This window comes from Diutina rugosa (assembly GCF_008704595.1).
Source record: "Diutina rugosa strain CBS 613 chromosome Unknown scaffold27_size161568, whole genome shotgun sequence".
NCBI classification, from domain to species: Eukaryota; Fungi; Ascomycota; class Pichiomycetes; order Serinales; family Debaryomycetaceae; genus Diutina; species Diutina rugosa.
Genome location: NW_022995166.1, coordinates 136,300 through 160,877, shown reverse-complemented (window position 1 = coordinate 160,877; position 24,578 = coordinate 136,300). Strand labels below are relative to the sequence as shown.

The 24,578-nt window shown below is 55.8% G+C and overlaps 13 protein-coding genes across 13 annotated transcripts; 6 read left to right on the top strand and 7 right to left on the bottom strand. All coding sequences in view use genetic code 12, as the record gives it.

Annotated features, from left to right (window-relative positions):
• Positions 1 to 1,881: 1,881 nt before the first annotated feature.
• On the bottom strand, positions 1,882 to 2,145 carry STF2 (Stf2p; the record flags this gene model as incomplete). The annotated part of the gene is made up of 1 exon (XM_034156807.1): positions 1,882 to 2,145. One exon carries the CDS (start codon positions 2,143 to 2,145, stop codon positions 1,882 to 1,884), a length of 264 nt encoding a protein of 87 aa, XP_034011308.1.
• A 1,060-nt stretch (positions 2,146 to 3,205) lies between these two features.
• DIURU_003984 (arginyltransferase) lies at positions 3,206 to 4,621 on the bottom strand (the record flags this gene model as incomplete). The annotated part of the gene is made up of 1 exon (XM_034156806.1): positions 3,206 to 4,621. One exon carries the CDS (start codon positions 4,619 to 4,621, stop codon positions 3,206 to 3,208), a length of 1,416 nt encoding a protein of 471 aa, XP_034011307.1.
• A 265-nt stretch (positions 4,622 to 4,886) lies between these two features.
• Positions 4,887 to 5,930, top strand: DIURU_003983 (transcription factor IIF subunit; the record flags this gene model as incomplete). The annotated part of the gene is made up of 1 exon (XM_034156805.1): positions 4,887 to 5,930. The coding sequence occupies one exon, from the start codon at positions 4,887 to 4,889 to the stop codon at positions 5,928 to 5,930; it is 1,044 nt and encodes a 347-aa protein (XP_034011306.1).
• An 875-nt stretch (positions 5,931 to 6,805) lies between these two features.
• On the bottom strand, positions 6,806 to 7,042 carry RPL38 (60S ribosomal protein eL38; the record flags this gene model as incomplete). Its single annotated transcript, XM_034156804.1, has 1 exon — positions 6,806 to 7,042. One exon carries the CDS (start codon positions 7,040 to 7,042, stop codon positions 6,806 to 6,808), a length of 237 nt encoding a protein of 78 aa, XP_034011305.1.
• A 217-nt stretch (positions 7,043 to 7,259) lies between these two features.
• Positions 7,260 to 8,063, bottom strand: DIURU_003981 (mRNA splicing protein; the record flags this gene model as incomplete). Its single annotated transcript, XM_034156803.1, has 1 exon — positions 7,260 to 8,063. The coding sequence occupies one exon, from the start codon at positions 8,061 to 8,063 to the stop codon at positions 7,260 to 7,262; it is 804 nt and encodes a 267-aa protein (XP_034011304.1).
• Positions 8,064 to 8,751: 688 nt separating this feature from the next.
• Positions 8,752 to 9,318, bottom strand: DIURU_003980 (uncharacterized protein; the record flags this gene model as incomplete). Its single annotated transcript, XM_034156802.1, has 1 exon — positions 8,752 to 9,318. The coding sequence occupies one exon, from the start codon at positions 9,316 to 9,318 to the stop codon at positions 8,752 to 8,754; it is 567 nt and encodes a 188-aa protein (XP_034011303.1).
• A 384-nt stretch (positions 9,319 to 9,702) lies between these two features.
• On the top strand, positions 9,703 to 11,076 carry DIURU_003979 (peroxisome biogenesis protein; the record flags this gene model as incomplete). The annotated part of the gene is made up of 1 exon (XM_034156800.1): positions 9,703 to 11,076. One exon carries the CDS (start codon positions 9,703 to 9,705, stop codon positions 11,074 to 11,076), a length of 1,374 nt encoding a protein of 457 aa, XP_034011302.1.
• Positions 11,077 to 12,050: 974 nt separating this feature from the next.
• On the top strand, positions 12,051 to 12,968 carry DIURU_003978 (uncharacterized protein; the record flags this gene model as incomplete). The annotated part of the gene is made up of 1 exon (XM_034156799.1): positions 12,051 to 12,968. The coding sequence occupies one exon, from the start codon at positions 12,051 to 12,053 to the stop codon at positions 12,966 to 12,968; it is 918 nt and encodes a 305-aa protein (XP_034011301.1).
• A 188-nt stretch (positions 12,969 to 13,156) lies between these two features.
• DIURU_003977 (tRNA threonylcarbamoyladenosine dehydratase) lies at positions 13,157 to 14,467 on the top strand (the record flags this gene model as incomplete). Its single annotated transcript, XM_034156798.1, has 1 exon — positions 13,157 to 14,467. One exon carries the CDS (start codon positions 13,157 to 13,159, stop codon positions 14,465 to 14,467), a length of 1,311 nt encoding a protein of 436 aa, XP_034011300.1.
• A 176-nt stretch (positions 14,468 to 14,643) lies between these two features.
• DIURU_003976 (uncharacterized protein) lies at positions 14,644 to 15,534 on the top strand (the record flags this gene model as incomplete). Its single annotated transcript, XM_034156797.1, has 1 exon — positions 14,644 to 15,534. One exon carries the CDS (start codon positions 14,644 to 14,646, stop codon positions 15,532 to 15,534), a length of 891 nt encoding a protein of 296 aa, XP_034011299.1.
• A 600-nt stretch (positions 15,535 to 16,134) lies between these two features.
• Positions 16,135 to 17,733, bottom strand: HXK1 (hexokinase 1; the record flags this gene model as incomplete). The annotated part of the gene is made up of 1 exon (XM_034156796.1): positions 16,135 to 17,733. The coding sequence occupies one exon, from the start codon at positions 17,731 to 17,733 to the stop codon at positions 16,135 to 16,137; it is 1,599 nt and encodes a 532-aa protein (XP_034011298.1).
• Positions 17,734 to 18,645: 912 nt separating this feature from the next.
• BBC1 (Bbc1p) lies at positions 18,646 to 21,900 on the bottom strand (the record flags this gene model as incomplete). The annotated part of the gene is made up of 1 exon (XM_034156795.1): positions 18,646 to 21,900. One exon carries the CDS (start codon positions 21,898 to 21,900, stop codon positions 18,646 to 18,648), a length of 3,255 nt encoding a protein of 1,084 aa, XP_034011297.1.
• Positions 21,901 to 22,809: 909 nt separating this feature from the next.
• SWD2 (WD-repeat containing protein) lies at positions 22,810 to 23,871 on the top strand (the record flags this gene model as incomplete). The annotated part of the gene is made up of 1 exon (XM_034156794.1): positions 22,810 to 23,871. One exon carries the CDS (start codon positions 22,810 to 22,812, stop codon positions 23,869 to 23,871), a length of 1,062 nt encoding a protein of 353 aa, XP_034011296.1.
• Between the last annotated feature and the right edge of the window lie 707 nt (positions 23,872 to 24,578).

The following is a 24,578-nucleotide window of genomic DNA, read 5'->3' as shown; positions in this document are numbered from 1 at the left end:
AAAGGCAACGTGCCTGCGATAAAGTGTTGCTGTAGGGGTTAAAACGATGAAAAAGACTACAATACGGGATACCATGATGATGGTGCTAGGCAGGGTTATCACTAGCGGTGGTGGGTATCGCCGACACCGCGTTTTCGTCTCAGCGACGGTATTTTCGCCCGTTCCTAATTCGTACGTATTTAGTGCGAATCGGTGCGACGCTTGGCCCAAGTGGGCACGCCCCTACAGCGGAAGTTTGCGCACTCGCCTTGGCACAATCGTGGGGCCCCCTTGGCTCGATTGGGCTTTTGTGAGAGTGTTTTTATATTTCGACGTATAAACCCCCATCACTGCTGATTTTCCAGGACGGGATTTGATTCTCTAGATATTAATTGCTGTGCCTCCACGGTAGACCAGCTACCTAAGCAGAGACAGGTTTGGTAATATTAGTACAATGGTATAACACAAAATAGTACAACGGAGGCCACCGGACAGTTTGCCTCCAATTACAAGCTTCAAAGTATAAACAAGGAGAGTAGGCTCCGTTTGCGGTTGAGCTTCGCGTCTTTTACCGGCGACCGCGTGGAGAAGATCGACGACTCGTCGTTGAAGCCGTCGTCGTAGGTCGAGGCGGGCGACATCAAGTATATGTCCATCACGTCGTGGGGGTAGGTGTCGGTGGACGATCCCAGGAAAAGCAGCGATACCAGGGGGCGTCTTTCTTTCAATTTGCGGAGGAGGTTCATCTGAAGTAAGTGGCGGGGCACGAGGGGCAGTCGACGTCGCTAACGCAGGCTAACCTCGCCAATATAAATACAGTTTGGCGGCCGCAACTCAACAAGCTTAGGGTGTGCTGTCTATGAGGTCATTTACCGCCACAGAGATCAATGATATGACTTCATCTATTTAGATTTATGCACTTAGTCAACATTCCGCTCGTCTAAATTAGACCTAAATCAGAAATTAGCTACAGACGCCGAGATTAGGGTTCAGTGGTGGGTAATGACATGCATGGCCATTCACAGGAAACGGGATTACACTGACTGAAGCTCGAGACGAAGCCATTGGCTCCCAGACGACAATTTGCAAAAATGAGCCCCTATTGGTAGGGTACTCGACGGCAACATCAGGGTCCTTACGTCGATTGTCTCGGGATCATGCTCTATGCATGGTTAGGTATCCTCTAGGAGGGGTGCTGGTGAAATCTTGGTATACCGCGTTTAAGATTAAGTGTTTGTTTATTATTAACCTAATCAGCCATTCGCACTCTCAATGGCTAAGGCTGACGGGGGCATTTAGCGTCTCGCGGTTGCGGATCGCCAACCATCGGCATCCCCGGCAACAGTCTCGACCCTTTGACGGTAGACGGTGGTGCCGAGCAAACGCTGATTTTTGCCGTTTCCGATTAATTTCCCACATTCTTTTGCTAGTGACATGGTTGCTTTGCAGGTAAAGTCTAATTGAAAGAGGGGTGCGCGTTTGGGGAAATAAGCCGAAACGAGTCGCTGGCAAGGGGCTGTGTGTGAGGTAGCCAAATCGAGGCGGGACTAATGGAGATGGTTGATTCTTGACGACTTTGCTCGCTGAATGAATCACCAATCGTTGATATTTTTATTTCAGAGACTAATGGTAGGCGCGGTGGCAACAGCGGAGCCACTAGCTCGTAACTATACGACGACGTGTTTTCATCGCATTATTCACCGACAACTTCCCGAACCTTATGGCCAAATTTCTCCCGATAGCTCCTTGTCGATTCAGACTCGATTGCCAGCGATAACTCTACGCTCAATTTCCAAATTTTCAATTGATCTCATTCGTTAGCATGTTATTTACCTATGCACAATGTGTATATCATATCGCCGTATTCGTCGTGTCGTCGTACGAGGACCTCGTCCCCCCAGCCTAAAGGGCAATCTCGCGTTCGCAGGCATCTTCAAGGGCGTTCATCCGCTCCATGTTGGACTCGTGATTGGAGTTTCTGCGGCCGATGCGGTTGACCTTGGCGTAGTCGGCGTCGTCCAACTCGTCGCCGGGGCGGCCCCAGTTGAAGTTGCCGGCGCCGTCCTTCTTGATCTTGGTGGGGTCGGTGTCGCCGTGGCCGGACTTGGTGAACCACTTGGGTTCGGAGGCCTTTTCGTGGACGGTCCACTTGTTGGTTCTGGTCATAGCTGATTCGATTGGGTGTTAAAAAGAAATGTGTGGGTTGGAATTTCACCGGGCGAATATTTCAGCCCTTATATAGCCCTCGTTGGTGATCATTCATTTAGGGGCAGGGGCGGTCGGGGTCACGTGCATGTCGCTCGCCCATGCATGTTCCCCCCAGTTTGTGTGGGGTAAACCCGATGACAGTCGCTGCCCGCTAGCGAGGGGAGCGGGCGTAGGCTGCTTGTAATGGGGATGGGTTTTACGAGGCTAGGCTAACGTCCAGTGCCAGACAACGGCTGGTGGTGATTTACGGGATTGGGTTTATCGGAGCAACGCAAATGTTGCCTGTTATCTTCTTCGATATGCCTCTATGCGACCATAGGTGGCCACACCACCTGTGCGTGTTGCTTTGGCATAGCCCGCTCCCGCAGGCGGTGGTGCTATGGATTACATGGCGCCACTACTGAGCGGTGAGTCATCGTGGGGGTGGTACTGCTCTGCCAATGACGTGGCCGCGGGTTGTTGACGTCGACGCAGCTATTGATCATGCGAGCCGGTGCTGCTTACGGGTGAATCACACTACTGCGAACCGCGATAAGTAATCGCAAGCGCGGGGTGCGCGATGACGTAAACACACCAGGTAGAATCTTCGATGGTCAAGTTACCGCAGCACGGTGCATGGACACATTCTAGACCCCCGCCACCACCGCACGACCTATTTTTAGTGACTTCGACGGGTACGGAGCCTATTGACCAGCATCGGATGAAAACTTGCAGCACCGTTGTTTAGCCTTCGTCAAACTGCCATTTGTGTAGCTTGACTATTATTTATGGTAGCATTAATAAGAGATTAGCTAAACAACGACTAAATATGCCTAATTCAGCATTGCAAATACTACTGGCACGTATATGTGTTTGTGCCTAGAAGGCAGTGACAAAGTCAGCCTTATTAATTAAGTCCCTTGTTTATTGTTTACAAGGAATTGCCGATGGCTGAGGGCTTCCAATGATTTGGGGGGTGAGGGGGAATAATGGTGGACTGATATATCGTAAATCGATGGTATATACTTAGCGATTAGAGCTATATGTCAATGATGATGTCCCCCTTTTGGAACGGCTCGAGACCAAACACGCGGACCATATCAAAGACAATCCCTCGAAACGCCGCGGTAAGATCACCATACTCAATCTCGGTGGTGTGGCCCTGGATGTTCACCTTAATCACTGTCGAGTCACTTAGATCGTCTTTTTCAAGCCACGCTCGCATCTGGGCCATGGGGACGACGCCCGGCATCACCACTGGAAGCGGCTTGATTTGCGGGTGGTCCATCAACGCCACCAGCTTGATGCCGTAGTGGCGACGGATATAGTCAAAGTGTGATTGCGCCACACTGGTGGTGTCTGAAGCAGTGCCGTAAACGGCGTCGGCAACGTTGATTGCCTCGCCGTCGGTTTTCTCGCTAAGCGACGACTCGGCGAACGGTATGGGGAAACCCTCACGCCATTGCGGCTCGGTAGTTTGTCCGGTCTCTCCCAATACGAATAAACGCCCGTGGTCAATAAACTCGTCGACCCTGGTCTTGGCGACGTAGACATTGTTGGCCACGTCCAAGAGCTCTCCGCCAAAGTCGCCCTTATACTTCATCTTGACGCAGTCCTGGATGTAGTACCCCAAGTAGTAGTAGTCAAACCCCCAGGCGTGGGTCATGAGGATGTCCCGCACGCCCGAGAGCGTCCCGAGACTGAGGTGGGCGTAGTCGGGGTCCCAGATGAAGTAGATCGAGGAGAGGCCCAGCGGGAGCACGTCAAGCACCGAGACGGCAATCAAGCGTTCGTCGAGGTACCAGCACTCGTGGATGGGGCCGCGGTAGGCGGTGGTGTTTTTGGGAACTTGACGAGACCATCTTTGCGGCCACCCTTGCACTTCGTTGACGTCAGGCACGGACGCAAACGGGTGGCGACAGAGAAACCGCTCAAACTGTTTTTCGTCGACGTCGGCGGGGTCGTCGTTGTGGACGCTGACCTGATACTTGCGGTACAACTGATACTTTTCCTTAGTGAACGCCAGCGGCTCGTACTCCACTCTGAACCGGGTCAGCGTCTTTTCCGCCTCGAGAAGGCGGTATACGTCAAACGGTCCCTTTGCCGGTTTGGCGTCAGCCCCCGAGATCTCGCGGATAAACCGGTTGACCACTTTGCGGTGGTGCTTGGTGGGGCGGTAGTCCGCCAACCGGGTTCGAATAGTGTATAGGCGGCAGCAGTTGTCCAACAAGTTGGGTTTGTAAAGAAACGTCCCCAGGCGCCGCCACCCGTGGTTGATGAAGTGGTCGTAGTCGTGGGGGGACATGGCGTGGACGGTGGTGCCGAGCGTCGTCGAGTGGCAGCGGCGATCCAGCAGTTGGAACAGGGCCACCGCGTGCCAGTCGGGCTTGTCACATTTGCAGTAGCCACACTCCTTGCCCAGGAGGTAGTACGGCGGGTTTAGCGTCGCCACCATGGCGCATTAACGTGCCAGTCGCACCCGATCACGGTGACTGCTTACTACCAACTACGTGGGGAGCAAGGCATGTCGCCTGAGATGCGACCCGATCAATCGACTCAATTGACGCTGGCAAACCCGCTAAGCTTGAGTTCTAGTCCGTTGGACGCCTGTAGCGGTTTCTAGCGTGGTACGAGTCCCGTGGCTCGTCTCTCAGTCCCTCGCACTGTGGGTCGCGAAAAGCGCCCTTCTAGCGCTCTCCCGCCGTCTTCTTCACCTGAGCATGAGCACGCCCCCAGTGACGGTCAAGCACGAGGAGACCGGGCCCCGGTTCGCCGACCAGGGGGAGCAGGGCCTTTTGAGCGACCCCGAGGACTACCTCGAGGAGGACGAGCTGCTCGACATGAACCTCACCCAGGGGAACAAGAAGGTGTGGTTGGTGAAGCTCCCCAAGTACCTCGCCGAGAAGTGGGCCGACACCCAGCGGCTCAGCGGCCAGCGGTTGGGGACGATCAAGATCAAGAACGACGGCAAGCAGCAGGTGAAGCTCGTCCTCGACCCCGCCGCCGCCGACGTCAGCGACATCCCCACCGAGTACAACATCAACATCACCAACACCGCCGTGCGCAACGCCTACGTGTTCAGCGAGCTGAACCTCAAGAAGTTCAAGCAGGAGTACACCGAGCTTGCCGAGGTGCCCAACCAGCCTGAGCTCAAGGACGAGCCCGAGGTGACCTACTCCAAGTACTACCGGGTGCTGAAGACGGGGGACGGCGAGGAGAAGAAGACGTACATCCCCTACGTCAAGACGATCCCGAAGAAGACGGCGTTGGTGGGGCGCATCTGCCACGACTGCCAGGTGACGCCCAACAGCCGCGACCCGGCGTACCAGGCGATGATGTCGCGGCGTGCCGGCATCCACAAGGTGCCCGAGCGGCGCAAGGTGACGTTGATGAACGAGATCCCGGGGGTGTCGCTCAAAAACAGCCACAACCTGGTGTTCCTCAAGACGACGCTGCGCCTGAAGAGCGAAGGGCGCGCCATCCGCATGCCCAAGCAAGACTTGTTGAACTTGTTGTTCAAGTTGTTCGAGGAGTACGAGTACTGGCTGATGAAGGGGTTGAAGGAGCGCACCAAGCAGCCCGAGCTGTACTTGAAGGAGCTGTTGGAGCTGATCGCCAACTTGATCAAAAAGGGGCCCTACACCTCCAAGTACAACTTGAAGCCCGAGTACCGCCGCTTGCGCGACGCCGAGAAGGCGGCGTCGCTCGACGACACCGCCGTCAAGCCTGAAGACGACGACGACGACATGGAGGACGTCACCTGACCCCCGAAGCCCCACCCAATTATGAGACCAATTACGAGCGATTACATCATGAGAGACTACATAGCGACAATACCACGCACAATAGCACATTCTTTCGAGTAGAATTTTGTGGTATCGAGTGTTTGAGACGTATTGAGGAGGATTTACGAGGACGTGGAGGTAGTGCCCTAACCCACTGTAATGAACCCGATGTATAATGGGAAATTGCTTCTTCGGTTTATTGATTTAACAATGAACGAATGATTAGGTACTTATTTTAATTGGGTGCAAAAAGACAGATTTACCTGGAAAGTACATTTTGGGATGAACTCGGCTGTACTTCACTAGAGAGTCAGCAATTTGATTTAGTAATTTTTTTGACTTGTCGATTTCTTAGGTTAACTTTCAGAGAACCCCTTTTGCTTCAGAAATGTTCAAGGACTTGATAGTATTCATCTGGAAAATAGAGGCTCACTCTTACTGATACATTTTCGTTATTTCAAAGGAATCTGAGATATTTCACACGTAGGGTCAACATACTCCAAAAAGCAACCCATTCCAATAAGTTGGTGTGTTATATACTCCATGGGTTCTCTTTCGGCTTACTAGCTTTCTCTGTATGTGAAGTCAATCAATGGCTTTCCCATATTGTAGGTCAATCAATATAACACTATATGAGACCCAAATTGGAGATTAACTCTTCCAACCTCAAATGAAAGCACATTTACCCACCACTGATTAATGGCTATAATCTTTAAGGAACATCGCGATGCTCACTAGTACCTAGTCGCGCCATCCTGAAAAATGTCCTTGCAAATTTCAGTAACCACGATGACGGCTACACACCCCCTCAAATGTGTTTCGTATTTGTTTATTAAATGACCATTATACACCACTTACAAGTTCTTGATTTCCAAGGTAGGAGGCAACGATTGTTGCAACTTCTTCGCCTTGGCGGTGTCGTTCAACACCAAGGTGTAGAGGTGCTTCAGCCCTCTGACCTTGAACTTGGTTTGCTTGACGGCCTTGCCCTTGGCGTTGATCTTCTTGTTGGTCTTGACCACGGCCGACTTGACGTCGGCTCTTCTCGCCAACTCGACGAATTCCTTGATGTCCTTGATTTCTCTAGCCATTTGGGTGTGTAAAGGTGCGGAACGCGGAAGGGGAGGCGATAATATCGTGCGCCGAAGAATTTTTTCGCCGCGAGGGCGGCAACCCTAAGTCACGTGCGACCTTCCACCAAAGGTACCAAACTAACGAATAATCACCCACTTGAGAGCTAGTCGACTCAATTGACCGCTGATTAATGTCGTAGACGCAATTTCTGACCACTTTAAACCCCTAAACCGACTATTTTGTCACCGTTTCGCACCAGGTGATCACCCGCTTCACCGACACCATCCACCGCCGCGTGGTGTCACTCGCCATGATATTGGCCATCGCCTTCGTCGTCTTGTCGTCGTTGGAGCGGGCGTGGATGCCGACGTCGCGGATGCCGATCGGCCAGGCGACGTTGCCGATGCTCATCTGGTAGTAGCTCTCAGTGGCGCCGTGGTAGTCGTGGCGCTGTAGGTAGTGGACGACCGTCGCCAACGACGTGAGCACGTCGGGACTAAGCTTGTGTGCCCTGAGCTTGTAGAAGAGCTTGACAAAGTCAATTTTGACCGTCTTTAAGAGGGGCAGCTCGGGCTCGATCGCCTGCCATTGGAGCACGGTGCTCTTAAGGAACTTGCGCACTCTGAGCGCTAGCCGCTGGTGGTCGCCATGGGCGATGTCGGTGCTGGTGATGGCGGTGGCGGTGGCGGACGCCTCGGCGGCGAGGAATTGCTTGTACTTCTCCTGACGCACGAGGTAGTGGAGGCGGTCGATCTTGGCGGCTTCGGAGAGGCCCGTGGGGTCCTCGTCGAACACCTGGAGCTGTTCGTCGATCAGTTGTGGCTCGCGAGGGATATCAAGGAGGTCGGTGGGCGCCGGCGCTGGCGCCGCGTCGGGCGCCGATGGCGCTGTCAGCGTCTCATCGTTATCGCCATCAGTGGGCTTACCCTCTTCGGTAGTGGATGAGCGGCGCTTGCGGGAGCGGCGCCGGCGGGTGGATTCACCGGCGTCCCGCTGGCGGGCCTCGATCTCGTGGCCGATTAGCGACGAGAAGTCCATGGCGCGCAGCGACGATCTGGCGTGTTTTTCCGGGGTCACCACGAAGGTAAACAGAGGAATATTAGACTTAGGAGTATGATCGCGTATACAAAGGAATAATAGGCTAACCGTGTAGAATCCAATCGTTCTCAGATTCAAGGTAATACCTTATGATTATTACTAAACTTGAAACTGATGTCAGGTGAGAGATAGTAGAGATCTAAGCGATGATCTTAGTGTGAGCCGATATAAGATGAATTCCAGTGCTCCCTTAATCTTGGGGTATGGCCAACGTGATATGGCCACTAACCGCACATACGCTACTAGTATTCATTGTGACAATTGTAGACTAAGTATCCGCCCATAGACTGCTAGTACTAGTACTGATTGTCGCAGCGATCTCACCACCAAAGGCTGGCTATGATCTACAACTATTAGCCGTAGCCACCGAGGAGCAAGTCGCTAGGCATTGACCTTACTGCTATTGTCACAGCAAGATCTCCGTTACATAGAAGTTTCTCTTGCATTAGAGCTATTGTTACACTAAGGCTTCTGTCGCATTAAAGCTTAGGATACATTGAAACCAATGTAAATGGTAGATGAAGGCACCAGCCACGAGAACAAGTTGAACCAACGAACTACTAACTGATACTAGTGCTTCACTAGGTACTTGTGGGTATTCATTAAAGTGGGTAGACCTAGAAGCAGGCTAAAGCTTGTAGACGTACTGGTAGGCGCTGAGGGGCAACAAGTCCGGGAGGGCCAACATCAACTGGTTGAGAATATGCGAGATATCTTCGTGCTGGTGCGCCGGATCCGCCACGTAGTCGAGGAGAAACTTCTGCACCAGCGGATAGCGGCTGAACACCGACCGCGCCAAGAGGGCGACGTACTCGGGCGTCGAGTACTTGTGGATCAAGTAGTTGGCGTCGGCGGCCTTGTCGATGGCGTCGAAAAAGTCGACGCGGTCGAGCGCCGGGCGCCGCAGCAAAAGGCGCCGCTCCTCGACCTGGGTCAGCAAGTGGAGCCCCACCATGGCGCGGTCGACGATGAAGAACCAGCGGCGGAACTGGGTTCGTGTCGTGAACGCCTCGATGGTGGCCCGGTGCTTTTTGAGGAACGCCTTCAGCTCCGGGTCCTCGGCGGCGGCGCTCAACAGCCGCCACAACGTCGCGCCGTCAAAGTGCTGGTCGGCCAAGAACCGCTTGATCTCGTTGGCTGTGGTCTCCCGCTCCCGGAGGATCAGGAACCGCGGGATCGGGTACAACGGCAGCATCAGGGGGGGTGGGGCACGCGGTGGTTGGGACTGGGGTACCGCAGGATCGGTAGCTTATATGTTCCTTTCACAAGAGGGCTCGGCGCGCCCCCCGGTTTTGTGGGGCAATGCCGAGGGCAGGGATCAGTGGGGTGCCGGATTATCCTCAGCCGACTGATACCGCCGATAATAATTCCGCCATTGTCTCGCCACAAACCCGGCCACCGCTCGGCAATCTCGCTCCCCTCGCCTCCCCTCCATCCCTCGCATCCTTCCCCTTACCGTCGCCACCACACACGACTGGTGTCGTCCCTCGGATTTCCCCTCGCGGGGTCGCATGCTGTCGCGCCCGGCGCATGCGCTTTTGTTCGCTCCACACCACCACTGGCTTGACGGGTCCCCAGGATGAGCAAGCCGGTATTCGATCTCCCCGACGTCGGCGGCGCCGACCCCGACCGGCCCCCGGCGGACGACGGCGCCATGCGGGCCCGCTTCAGCGACGGTGGCGGCGCCCCCGTGAAACCGGCGCTCAAAGTGCGCCCGCAGACACTGCCGCTCCTCAGCTCGACGCCGCCCACCGTCGCCCGGGCGCTCACCAAGGCCTACCCCTATTTGGTGATAGTCAACCACTTCTTGGCCGTCGCCACCTGGACCAACGACGACCCTTGGGTCAACGTCACCGCCGTTTTGGCGTACACGCTCGCCGTGCTCTACTTCGAGCAGATCGTGGTGTGGCTGGGCCACTTGGTGCTCGTGGCGGTGATCGCCGGGTACGCCGCGCTCAACAGCAGCATCGCCGCCGCCGTGGGCACCGAGCCGACGTTGGACGAGGTCGTCCAGCAGTTGACGCTGGCGTGTATCAAGCTGGACATGTTGTTGGCGCCGATGACGCTGTTGCGGCTCACCGTGTCTGATATCAAGCGCTTGGTGTTTACCACGGTGTTTTTGACCCCGTTATACCTTGTGGTGGCGGCGCTCTTCATCAAGCCCCGCATCATTTTGTTGGTCACCGGGGTGTACATTTTGACCTACCACCTGGCGACGATGCGGGTGTTCCGGCGGTTGTTGTGGCGGTTCAAAGCGACGCGGGTGGTGGTGTTCTGGATGACGGGGCTCGACTTCAACCTGCCCCGCAACCGCCAGTTGCTCCACGCGGCGATGGCGAAAGTGCACCGCTACACCCCCGACGCCGGCGGCAAGCCCGTGCGGTTCACCTACGTCATCTACGAGAACCAGCGCAAGTGGTTGGGCATCGGCTGGACCCACAACTTGTTGACCTATGAGCGCGCGCCGTGGACGGACGAGTTCCTCAACGAGCTGGCGCTGACCGACGATTTCAAGCTTCCCGAGCCCACGGACGACACCCCTTATACCCTGGCGATTGCCCACGCCAAGTGGCGCTGGGTCGACAAGACGTGGCGCCTCGACCTAACCAACGACGGCGCCATCCAGCTCCCGGCGGCGAAGCGGCTGAAGACCACCGCCAACCCGGCGCCGGACGAAGGGTTTGTTTATACGGATAACACCTGGAAATCACCGGCGACCACCGACACGTTCTCGAAGTATACCCGGCGGAGACGGTGGATCCGCACCGCCGAGTTGTGCTTCGAGCCCGACAACCTGGCCGCCACCACCTCAGCGGTTGATTCGTCAGCTACCGAAGTGAAACTGCGTAAACTGTTGCGGTTTGTCGAGGAAACGGAAACGGTGGAAGTGGTGGAGGAAGATGTGGATGAGGTGGATGACACCGTCGATGAGACCGTCGATGAAAAGGCGTAGATGACGAGTGTGCAATTGCAAATTGAAACTAGAGACTGTTAAGTCAATAAAGTATATGAGCAATTTCATTTTTCATGTCAAAGAGGTTAGTCAATCTAGAAGAGTCTTCAGTTAGGCATCAAATATAGCTTCGTGAAGTTTTCATAGGCACTAAAATAAAATTGAAGAATGTTGATTGAACGTAGAATAGGGCAAATATGCCCTACGTTGATCTTAATGAAAATTACCTTCTTAAAACATAGAAAATGTTGAAGAAGCACTAATAAAATCAATGAAGAACTCACCAATCAAAGAGGAGACCACGTAAGTAATTTGATGTTGAGAGGTAATAAATGGTAGTTTTGTGAATTGTGGGGTGCGCGTCTTCAGGGACAGATGCCCTCATATCATGGGTACTGCCTGGTGACGGCACCGTGCGGGCGCGCGCGGCGTCTCCCATAGTGGGCACGGAGATCTCCGAGCTTCGTGGGTAGACCACATCCCTAAGTAGCCAAACCAGAGAAGGAAATTTAAACTAAATTGTAAGCCATAGCATAGCCCTATCGACTACTCAGATCAACAGTAATTTTCCTCTTTTGATCCAATCCATAATCACTAAAACTAAGAGTACTTTTTTTTGCCGGACTTAGACGTTATCGGGTGAGCATCGATAAAATGGGGGGGTTCCCACTTGATCGTGCATCCCCGTGCCGACAACCACCCCCACCGTTAACTAGAACTAACCAGGCCTAAAAAACCAATTAAACAGTATCATTGTAGCTATTTTAGTCTACTTTTTGGTTCAATTTTGCTTGTTATCACTATCTTTGGCTGGTATCGGGGGCGGCGCCGGGTGGGCAAAGGAGCCGCTGTGCGTGGGCTTATGTACCGGAGGCAACGACGCCATGGAAATTCCCGAAAATCGAGTGGTAGGCGGTCCCCGCTATAAAAAGACCCCCGTTTCCCGCCATCACCGCCCTCTCCATCGCTCCAGCATGTCGCAATTAGTCAAGTCCTCCTACGGTAAAGCCAACGTCAAGTTCCTCAAGGTGAAGAAGGACCGGCAAAACCCGAAGAAGCAAGAAGTGATCGAGGCCAACGTCATGGTGTTGTTGCGCGGCGGCTTCGACGAGCTGTACACCAAGGCCGACAACTCGCTGATTGTGCCTACCGACACCGTCAAAAACACCATTTTGGTGGAAGCGAAGACCTCCGAAGTGTGGCCGTTGGAAAGATTCGCCGCCCACTTGGCCAAGCACTTCACCGAGAAATACAGTCACGTGGACGGCGTCGAGGTGCTGATCATCCAGCAGAGATGGTCAAAATACCCGTTGTCTAACGGCAAAGTGCACGACCACTCGTTCAAGCACGAAGGGCCCGAGACCAAGCGCATCCACTTGGACTACGACAAGCGGTCGGGCAAATTGGTGCTCACCGCGGGGATCAAGGACTTGACGGTGCTCAAGCTGACGGGGTCGATGTTCTACGGCTTCCACGAATGCGACTACACCACGTTGAAGCCCACTACCGACAGAATCTTGTCCACCGACGTTGATGCTACTTGGGAGTTCGACCCCAAGGCGTTGCCCGACTTGAACTCGGTGTTCCAGGCCGCCGACAAGGGTCTCTTTGATTACACTTACAACACCGCCCGCCAGGTCACCTTGGAGTTGTTTGCCTTGGAAAACTCGGCGTCGGTGCAAGCGACGATGTACAACATGTCGGCCGAGATCCTCGCCAAGGTGCCCGAGGTGAAGGAGGTGTCGTACGCGTTGCCCAACAAGCACTACATCTTGTTCAACTTGGAGTGGAAGGGGATCAAGGACAACGACGACTTGTTCTACCCGGCGTCGGACCCCAACGGGTACATCAAGTCGACGGTGGGGAGACAGGGCGCCAACGCCAAGCTCTAGTTGATCTAGAAAATAAATAGTAAATGAACCATTAGAAATTGACTTAACCAAAAAACGATTAGCAATTGATTTTCAACCTATAGATAGAAATCATATACTGGTACATATGGGTATATTTCTGTTACATCATCGCTCATAACCAAAGTCTCGAATGATGATAACGATCGCGGTGTCATCGCGACTACCTCATGTTGGACCGGAGCCATGTCGTCACCGCCGTGGCTGCGGTAGCGGCGACCGTGGGCGTCTTACACTGCTACAAGCTGATAAAGGAAGCTGAAAACCCCGAGGTGCAGCTGCCGCCTCGCCTGGTCGAGCGCCAGTACCTGGAGGAGCTCATCGAGGAACAGTTGGCGAGAAACTACGCCTTCCTCGGCGACGACGGGATGCGGGCCGTCCGCAACCAGCGTATTGTCGTCGTCGGTGTTGGTGGTGTTGGTTCGTGGGTGGCGACGATGCTTGTACGCGCCGGGGTTGGCCACATCAAGTTGATTGATTTTGACCAAGTGACGCTTTCCTCGCTCAATCGCCACGCTGTGGCTACCACTAAGGACGTGGGCATTTCCAAGGTGAACTGCTTAAAGAACCACTTGTCTCAGGTAGCGCCCTGGGTCAATATTGAGGTGGAAAACTCGTTGTGGACGTTGGACCAAGGGGAACAGTTAATCTACGGCAAGGACGGCCAGTGGAACCCGACGTTCGTCATCGACTGTATCGATAACATCGACACCAAGGTCGACTTATTGGAGTACTGCTTCAACAAGGGACTTAAGGTGATCTCGCTGGGAGGGGCGGCGTGTAAAAACGACCCCACGCGGCTTAACGTCGCCGATATCTCCAAGACTGAAGAGGACGCCCTTCTGAGACAGGTGAGAGTGAGACTCAAGAAGCGGGGGATCTTGAAGGGGATCCCCGTGGTGTTCTCGGCGGAAAAGCCCGACCCGCGTAAGGCTCAGTTATTACCGATTACCGAAGAGGAATTGGCTAAGGGAGATGTCGACCAGTTGACGGCGTTGCGCAATTTTAGAGTCCGCATTTTGCCCGTGTTGGGGACGATGCCGGGGATGTTTGGCTTGACCATCGCCACCTACGTGTTGTGCCAAGTGGCAGGGTATCCGATGGAGCCCGTCGAGGGGAAGAACCGCTACCACAACTACGAGCTGTTCCTCACTGGCTTAGGCGCTCAATTGATCAGATTAGGCGTCAAGGATAACCGTGTGCCGATTAAGCTCTCTGAAGTGCCCTATATCCTTGAAGAAGTGTGGCGCGGCAAGTCGCCCATCTCAGGCTACCTGACCCGTTTGGTGCTCTCGCAATGGGACCCTAAGAAGCCGTTGCTGGTGCAAAACATGGTGGTGATGACCAAGGAGGAAATGAAGGTCCACGAGCAGCGCATCTTGCTTGGCAGCGACACGTTTGCCGATGTATATAGTCCCGAGGTGCTTGCGTTGGTTGCCCAGCGGTTTGCCGATGAACAGTACTACTCGCAGTTCCGCTAGCTAATACTAAATATTAGATACCAGATTACACTACCAAATTAATACAACGTTACATTTTCTCGCTGTCGTCATACCCCATCAATTGCCGTCAGACCTTTTTTCGGGTGCGATAGCAACGGAGAGGTGACGTTTTGCCACAAAACCGCCAGTCGACCCACCCACCCTACTCACCGCTCATGGTCTGTGGGACGCTGGCGCTTCTATGGGTGCCCCAGGCACTTGTGTTGCTCTTCTACGACGTCCACGACCTCGGCAAGCACAAGAAACCCGACCAGAAGTGCGAGCTCGTCGGGACGTTCTCGTTGATCACCCAGGCGGCGTTGGGGCTCCTCTGTCTCCTGCTGTTGATCATCAAACGCAACTACGAGTACCCCATCCGCCGCACGTGGAAAGTATGGTCGTTTGACGTGCTGAAGCAGTTGGTGGGCGCGTTTGGCGTCCACGTCTTCAACGTGTTCCTCCTGATCCTCAAGTCGCAGGACGACGCTCTCCATTTACTTGCTGACGACGAAGTTGACGATGACCCTTGCGACTGGTACTTTTTGTCGATCGTGCTTGACTGTACCATTGGCGTCTACATCTTATACCTTGTGTTTTCGTGGCTCAACCAGTTCTGTAAGAAGACGTTGGGCATCACTGAGATCGACTCCGGCGAGTACGGCGACCCGCCCAAGTATCGTGCTTACTTCAAACAGCTCATCATCTATTTTCTAGCCCTCATGATCACCAAGTTGCTTGTGTTTGCCATCGTCGAAGTGTTCCAAGACCAGCTTTTGTGGATCACCCACAACATCATCCTCTTGTGGCTCAACGAGTACCCGGAGGAAGTGGAGATCTTCATGGTGATGTTCGTCATCCCCGTGGTCATGAACTGCCTCCAGTTGGTGTTGATCGACAACATCATCCAGAACCAGGCGGGCAAGCTCACTAACCTCATCATGGGAGGCCTCACTGGCAGCGACGAAACCGACAGTCAGATCGACCGCGAGGCCCAGGCGATCTACGCTCGCGAAGAGGCGAAGCGCCAGGGCCGCTACGGGTCCACCCACGACGACGCTAGCCCCTAACGATAACGATTATACATAATGGCATACCTAGACTTGTTTTTACGTTGATGATATATGAGATACACTAATCGAGTAGTAGTTTTAAGTGAAAGAATTCAAGAAAAACGATTAGGGTGTTGCTGGTGGTAAAAAAAAAAGAAACCCACGGCGGGATTCGAACCCACAATCGCTCGATTAGAAGTCGAGCGCCTTAACCATTGGGCCACGCGGGCTGTTCGGGTTTCAAGAAGTGCCAGGTAACTGATACATTTTAGGAAATATTGCCTTTTTGCGCTTTACTTGGCCTCTTAAGGGTTTTTACTGACTCTACTCGGGTATTATATGTTAGTATCAAACTTAGTATTAATATAGAGCATTTATTTGGCCTGTAATGATGTTTTTGTCAAATTAAACTTTACAGTTTTATGCGAGTGATAGACGAATAAATAAATCTACCAAATTTCACCATTTCCTCTGAAATGACCCAACTTATCAAACCTTCCGAATACAGCATTGAAAACAGAACAGTGTGTAAGTCATACACTTGACACTACTAGCTAGTATACGGCAAAATCAATCCTTTTAAATAAATCCCTATGTATCCCTGATGCATAAACGTCGTCACTTGTGGCTGTAGTACGCGGCGCCGATGGCGGCCCCTATTATCGACGAGTTCTCAATCAGCATGAGCTCGACGGTGAGCCCGCGGCGGGTGATCTCCAGATGGTGGTTGACGTACTCGGTCACGAGCCGCTTGTAGTTGTGGAAGTACACCAACACCAGCCCGACGAAGCCGACGTCCAAGCGGTGGTCGGCGAACGGCTCCAGATTGTGGGCCGACAACAAGTTGACGAACGCCACAATGATCAGCGCCACCACAAACGCCGCCCGCTTGATGATGGCGCCGCACACCACTTTAAGGATGACGACGTCGTCGCGGGTGATTTGCAGCGGGTCCCACCCGTACACTTTGGCCAAGTGGGCGACGATCTCGGGGTACCCTTGTTCGTCGATGCAGCACATCGTCTCGCCCGAGAACCCGTCGTAGGGGAGCTGGAGCCGCTCAAACAGGCCCATGACCTGCTGGAACAACTGCTTGTCGGCGATCAAGTCGCACACGACGAGGCGGGCGAGCTCGGGGACGTAGCGGCCCAGCGTCATGAGCTCGTGGGGCTGGAACACGCGCCCGTCGAGGGGGTCGACCTCGAAGAAGGGGCGGAACCGGTTTTGAAAGGTGGCGAAACGGTCGTCGATCATGGCGTCGTAATCGTTGGTGATGCGGTCGATGAAGCCGTCGCCAAACACCGAGATCTCGGTATTAAACAACACCTGAGATTCGCCTGGACACGTCTTTGACGTGGGGAACAGCGGCAGCGTGTCGAGGGCACAGCAGACGTTGGTCCCCGTGCCGAGGACGAGCGCCAACTTCATGTAGGGGTCGTAGAACGCCCCCGCCAGGTACACCGCCAACGAGTCGTTGATGATGCACTTGACGTCCAACCGAAGCTGGTGGCGCTCGGCCATCGCTTCTTCCAACAAGTCCTTCAAATCACGGTCGTAGACGTCGTCGGCAATGGTGTACCCTTTGCTCACCAAACGGATGCGCCCGCGGTTGTGTTGAGTGGTGGTCAAGGGGAACAGCCACGTGATCCCGGTGTTGATCACTTTGGTGGTGTCGATCTCCGACTGCTTCGCCAAGATATCGGCGATGCGGTCGGCGATGTAGTGGAAGAACGCCGTGTTCATCACCTTGCGGTCGTTGGGGATGATCCACTGGTGCTCGATGACGTTGTGGACGCGGTCTCCCCTGTTGGCGTCGGCACGGGGCGGGTCAATCACCACCGCCGCCACTCGGAGCGTCAGCCCGCCCAAGTCGATGGCGAGGTAGGCGCCGTGCTCGTCGCCCAGCGGCGCGATGGCGTAGTTCGGGAGCATTGTGAACGCCAGCTCCTCCACGATGCACTGGTGGACGTCGTCGACGAGGCGGCGGGACTGGCGGCGCAACTCGTCGTCGGTCAAGTTCATGAGAAACAGCTCGGCGGGGTGGCGGGCGCCCGTGGTGGTGGTATTGGTGGTGGTGGCGCTGGTGGCTTTGGCGGCGGCGGCGGCTCGCGGGGCCCGGGCGGCAAGCGCCGGCGGGGCCAACTCGTCGGCGGCCACTTCTACTCGGGCAGCCATCGTTGTCCCGGGGCCGGGGGCGGCGCCAGCAGCTTTATACATCGGCGAGGGGGTCGCCCCGGTGTCGCGGGTTGCATTTTTGTCGCCCGGTGCAACCTCGGTGATGTCGCATATTTTTGGCACGTTGCACTCCTGCAACGAACACCACTGGGGACAGGATCACCCCGGCCGATGACTACCACTGCCTCAGCAAGGTGATACCAAAACGAATGGATTGTGGTAGTAGTCTAAGAGAGTATCGGAGAGGAATTTTGTCGACGGAGATGACGGATACAGGAGTAAAGGGGAAGGTGGGTGAGGGATATAAGCCACCGATGACACCAGAGGCAACCCCCACATAGGGGCTGGTGCTGGATCACGACATAATTAAGGCAGTGTAATTGAAAAATTATGGGGTGTTACTTTTTGTTTCATTTTTGCGGTTGTATTGGACGGGGGGGCATGAGGTTCCATGGCGTTTGTGTGGAGGTGGCAGGGTCGGGACCCCCAGAGCGGGGGGAAGTGACAGCCTCACGTGACCCTGGTTACACTGCGTCGACGTATCGTCTCGGAAAAACCTCACAAATCGCGGGGAAAAAAAAAAACAGTTACACTAAAATGAACATCGGTGCCGCAACGTCACCAAGCTAACCTCAAGCAAAACTACTACTACTAGTCGTGAATCTGATCGATGGCTAAATGGCTCTACTACTCATGTCGACAATAATTCTGCGTTAATCAATTATTCCTTCGATTTAAATTACGCATTGTTTCCGTTTAGCCTAATTCTGTTTGTGTCGACTGATTATACCACTTTTTATTGTGACGTCCAATTTTGTGGCATAAAACGAATATGCTAGTGTGACAACAAGCAGGAAAATGCTTTTTTTTAATCATGGTTATCTTATTGAGTATTTGTAATCATTCATCATTCTCCCATAATGCAGCACCTCTGGTTCCACCTCTGGTGCCAGTTTAATTCCACCCGATGTAATCACGCCCCACGGGTCGGAACACACGGAGGCGGCCGGAGACGAACTCGCCGATCTTATACAGCTCCTTGACCACGTGACCGTCCTCCAGCTCCACCACTTTCACCTTATCTTTCTTCGGGTCGTAGTCGTACACCACCGCCGTGTGCACCGAGTGGTCGTCGCCCAAGTTGCGCTGCTTGCGCCCCACGAGCTTCTTCTTGGCAAACACCCCTTGCTTGATCCACAACACGTCACCGGGCTTAATATCGTCGATCTTGGCGATGTTGGCGTTGTTGAAGTTCTTGTAGATGGTTACGCCGTAAGCGCGGTCGCCGATGGGCGCAAGCATCAGCGGGCACTGTTTGTGGGCGACGGCGGCCATCACCAGCAGTACGACGTCGTCGTTGGCGCTGCCAAGCAACAGCTGCGCTTGGGCGACGACGGCGCTCAGGTACTCGCGGTGGAACTTGTCCAACAAGTCCTTGCGGATGATCGGCGGCGGCACCGTGGTGAGGGCGCCGCATTTCACCGTCAGCAGCGCGTCGGCGGCGTCGTAGTCGACTTCGAACTGGAGCTGCGACAAGTCGGCAAACACGATGTAGTAGTCCTTGTAGGTGACCTGGCGCCCGCCGCGCTTGGTGATGGTGTGGGCGTCGACCTCAAACCGCAAGTCGACCCCCAGCCGCAGCGCGATCGCCGGCGGGAGGGCGCTGTGCACCCACCACGGGCTCTGGCCGCCGATGTTGTGGATCTCGTACTCCAACTCCTCGTGCGCCGCCTCCGCAAGCAGCTGGTCCTTGGCGCGCACCAGCTTCAGTCGCGAGAGCCCTTTGGTGGGCAGCAGCGGGCCCCGCGTCGACGTCAGCGCCAACGAGAGCCCCAGCATGTCGGTACGGGCGCGCTCCATCATCGGCGCCGCTGGAGTACCGGGGACGGTGCCAGGCACGCCGGGGACGGGAGGAGGCACTTGCGGTGTCGGCGGCGCCGGCGCCAGGCGCAGCGGCGGCGCACCACCAGCGCTACCGTCGAGCGACGGCGCCGTCGCCGAGCGCGCGGGGGCGCCGGTAAACGTAAACTCGTGGTCGTCGGCAAGCAGCAGGTCCAGGTCCAGGTCGCTGGCGTCGGGCTGGTAATGCAGAACCGGGCGCGATCCCGGCACCGGCGGCACTGCCGGCACCGGTGGCGGTGGCGCCAGCTTAGCTGCCCTGGGGTTAGCGTCAGCACCAGCTACCGGCGCCGGAACTGGTGGCACGGGCGGTGGGGCGCGCGGGTGGCTATCAGGCGCCGGCGCCGGCGCCGGTACTGGGGGTGGCGGCGGCAATGACTTATCGTGGTCGGCGGGAGCGCCAGGGCGAGTGGGCATCGGCGGCGCCGGGGCGCCATGGGGCGCATGAGGGGGTGCCGGCGGGGGAGGCGCTCCCCCAGGAGGAGGAGCGGCGCCAGGCGGTGGCGGTGGCGGCACCTTAGTGTGGGGTGGTACGGCGCTGCTGGCGTCGACAAACGTCGCGCTCGACACCGACAGCGGCAGTGTCGGGAGCTCGCGGGAGGCGCGGCGCTCGCCCGGCGCGGGACCCCGGCGGTCGCTCAAGTCCTCGTCGGCCTCGTAGCCCTGTTCGGGGATGTCAACGTGTTTGTGGTCGTCAAGGATGTGGATCGACTGGCGCAGGCTCTGGCTCTTCTTCGACGAGCGGCGCAGGAGGGCGACGTCGTCGCGGGGCACCGGCGGCGGCAGCGACACGTGTGGAGGCACGGGAGGCGCCGCGTCCTGGTGGTAGTCGTCCGACAGCACCGGGCGTTCGCCGTCGTCGAACTCATCGTCGGCGTTGGTGCCGCTGGTTTGCGGCAACACTGGCGCCACCGGCGCTCCCGGCGGGGCTGGCGCCGACACTGGGGGTGCTGACGGCGCCTCGGCGCCAGGCACGTGAGGCGCCAGCGACGGCGGTTCCGCTGACTCCACCAGCTTCTTGCGCGACGTCGTCGCCGCGGCGGCGCCGCCGCCGAAGGGCATCCCCATCATGCCGAACATGTTGCGCCCACCCGAGATCTTGGCCATGCGCTCCACAAGCTTGCGCCGCTTGATTTCTTCGTCGTCTTCGTCCTCCTCTTCTTCGTCAGCTTCCGCCGCCTCGTCGTCGCCGTCGGCGCCACCGTCGCGCAGCACCGGGGGTCGCGGGGCGCCAAAGCCCATCGGCGCCCCGGGCACCAACGGCATGCCACCGTGGCCCGGCGCGTGCAGCGATTGACCGCTGAGGATGCTGGCGTTGTCGCCAGCATCGCCGTGGAGGTCGTCGTGGTCGAGCGCCGGGTCGACGGAGCCACCGGTGGTGGTGCGCTTAAGCAGGCTCAGCCGGCGGCGCACCAGGCCGTGGCGCCCCACCAGGCCCAACAGGTTACCGGTGCCGTGGCGGTCGAGCAGGGCGACGTCGGCGCCGGGGTCAATGCCCTCTAAGTCGTGGGTAGCAGCGCCCTCAGCGGCGCCGGCGGCGCGAGCGGCCTCAGCCTCAGCGCGTACCGCCTCGCGGTGGCGGCGCTCTTCCTCCTGCTTGCGCTTCTTCTCGGCGGCGCGTTTGGCGGCGAGCTCGGCGCGCTCGGCTTCTTCCTGCTGCTGCTTTTGCAACATGGCGATGCGCTCCTTCAACAGCACTTTCGGCGCCTCGGCCTCGGGCTCCTCCGGGTGGGTGTCGACCGGGGTCAGCCTGACGATCTCAGAGTCGTTGTGGGCGACGTCGTGTTTGGCGTGGGGCACGGCGTACTCGTCGCGCGGGGTGATCTTGGGCACGTACAGCGACTTCGGCGCCGCGACGAACTGCTTCTTGACCACGTAGGGGTCGTCGTGCTTCGCCGCGGGGACCAGGGTCGGTTTGGGAACGTAACCAGCGCCAGCAGCGGGCGCCTTACTTTGACCACTAGTCGGGGTGGTGGTGGTGGTCGCCGGAGAAGCGGAGTCCGTCGCCTCCGTCGCCTCCAGCGCCACTGGCGGCGCCTGGTCAGCGCCAGCACCAGCGCCAGCAGCGCCACTGGCAGCGCCGTGAGGGTGCGCTGGCCGCTTGGGCACGGCGGGGTCGTCGCTGATGCGCTCGACAAAGTTTTTGGGAAACATCCCCAGGCGCCCGTTGGCGGTGCCCAGGTACCACTCGGCGTCCTCGACGGCGGTGACGGTGATGACGGTGCCCGTGGTGAAATTGAGGTCGTCCTCGAACTCCAGCGTGTAGTCGTAGACCGCCTTGACCTTAAATGGAACGGCGGGGTCGGCCATGGCGGGTGGTATAGGGGCGGGTGTTGGTTATATGGGTACTGGTAAGATCGCAGTGATTGGTGCGGTGACGTTGCTGTGGCGCGCGCGCGCCCGTGCAGGGCATAGGGGCAACCCAGCGGGGGCTACTGAGCGCGGGATCCAACGATAGAGATAATTGCAAAAGATAGGGATAGGGTACTGGTATTGGATGGTTTTGGCTTTGTAATCAGTAATTGGTGATTGATAGTAGTTAGTGTATTATCTTTGAAGAATAATTCTAGACCTCTTTGGTAGTTCTTGGTAGTTCTTTCCCTACTCTTGTGACACCGCCACCGGGTGACCATGGGGACTTGGCTTCGGTCATGGCTCGTGGGATGTAGGTAAGACAAAAACTACCCGACAGACAAGTGACTCGTGTAAATGTATAGTGAGGTTAGGCGAGGTTTCTTTTGGTAAATTGGCCCACAAGGCACGAGTGTAGTCTTATGACTTAAACATAAATCACTTCCCTTCAAGACCTTAGAGTTATAATTCAGTGCAGTTTTTATGATATAACTGTCAATTAAACGTCGTGTTTTCAGGTCAATTCATGTCAATTGGTAGTGAACACATAGTCTTTCATCGAGTAGGTGTACTCCCGACGCGCCGGGAGTCCCACTTCCGCCACACATATCCTCTGATCAGAAGAGACAACCCCATTAAATTTCACCGAAATTTCACCAGACAATCAAATTATTACGAAATCATATGTATCAGTGTTTTATATCTTAAAAGAAAATCATACCTGAATCTCTAGAGTCTTGCCACTATTTCATACTCTTCTCTGGTGGTAGTTGTTTCCGCATTTTCCCGTCAAGTTTCGCAGCAGTCGCGATTCCTTCCCCACGCGTGAGCGCGACTAGCATCGCTCCCTCACGTCTAGCCGTCTCCATGCTGAAGTCGCTGACGGCCGCCGTCGACCTCCGCGCCCTCCGGGCGCTCGCGCCCACCAAGCACTTCAGCTACCACCACCAGGCGCTGGTGACGCTGCTCGACTTCGACGACTCCGGCCAGTACCTCATCTCCGCCGGCGTCGACCAGCTGATCCAGCTCTACGACGTCCACAAGGGCGCCCACCACCGCGACGTGCAATCGCAGAAGTACGGCGCCCACCTCGCCCGGTTCACTCACCAGGGGCTCAACTGTCTCTACGCGCTGACGGCGCAAATCAGCGCTGGCGCTAGCGCCGACAATGGCGCCGGCACCGATACCCACCAGATCCGCTTGCTCAACTTGGAAAACAAACAGTACGTGCGCTACTTCAAAGGCCACCACCACCAGGTGACGGCGCTCGAAGTCAATCCCGTCCACGACCGGTTCATCCTGGCGCTGGTCGACGGCCGGGTGAAGCTCTGGGACTTGCGCTCGTCGCACGACGTCGGCGCGGTGCTGGCGCCCGGCGCCCAGGCGCTTGGCTACGATCCTCAGGGCCAGGTGATGGCGGTGGCGCTGGTGGACTCGCTCCGCCTCTACGACCCCCGCCAGTGCGAGCGGGGCCCCTTCCTCGATACCACCATCGCCGGCGGCGCCCTGCTCACCCGTCTCGAGTTCTCAAACACGGGGAAAACGGTGTTGTTGGTCACCGCCAGCGGCAACCACTTGGTCGTCGACGCGTTCACCGGCGCCGTGTTGACGCGCTTGGCGGCGCCCGGCGCCGACTTCAGCGGCTTCCACTACCCAACGGCGCTGGCGACGTGGCTGCCGTGCGGCAAGTACGTGCTCGCAGCGCTGGCGACGGCGCCCACCGAGCTCCACGTGTTTGACTTAACTCGCCTCCGCACGCTGGACGGCGGCGTCCGCACGGTTAAACCCGACGATAACTCCGAGGTGACGGCGCCGGTGGCGCTGTTGCCGTCGCCCCACATCGCCAAAGTCGTCGCTTTCGACCCTAAACTCATGGTGTTGGCGTCGGCAGATAACTCGGTAGTGTTGTGGCAGCCTCAATTCGACTAGCGGGTCTAGAACATGCCACAAGACTAATCATCGAACACTGGATACCTTCAAACTCATTGGCCATGATCAGGCAATGGACACGATCAGACACTTAATCAACACGATCAGACACTCTTTGGACGCAATCAAACTCATTGCACACTCTCAGGTAATGGTCATTTGGCTGCGATGCGGTACGCCAATTTTAATCTTTAGCATAACTAATATAATTAATGGAAATCAAAAAGCATTGTAATTTTTATTTTAGCTTGTTTTTATTTGTTTATGGCTTTAAGATATATTGAAGCACCTTAGTATTTAATCGCCTTTTATCAGTTGTGTGAGATTTTTGCTAATTGAGACAAAATTATGCCATGCGTGTGGTGGTTCGAGAACCAGCAATTTCTATAAACGTTAAAAGGAAATGCTACCGATTGAGTTCAATTTCAATCACAATTGCATACCAATCTACAAAATGCCATTGCCTCAACTCTCCCCAGTAGTTTGATGTCAGCAATCACTTTGGAGTAGTAATGTTTGAAGATGTGGGCATTAGTGATTCTGTTCTCGATCATTTCAAGCAGCCTATCATTCAATTCATTGCAAATAAGCTGGTAGGAATACTTGTGTAGATATACCCAATTTTATAATAGCCACAGGATCCTCCGCTATACCAATAGTAATCACGTGACCCACCAGACAATAATGTTGAACCAAACTATAGCAAA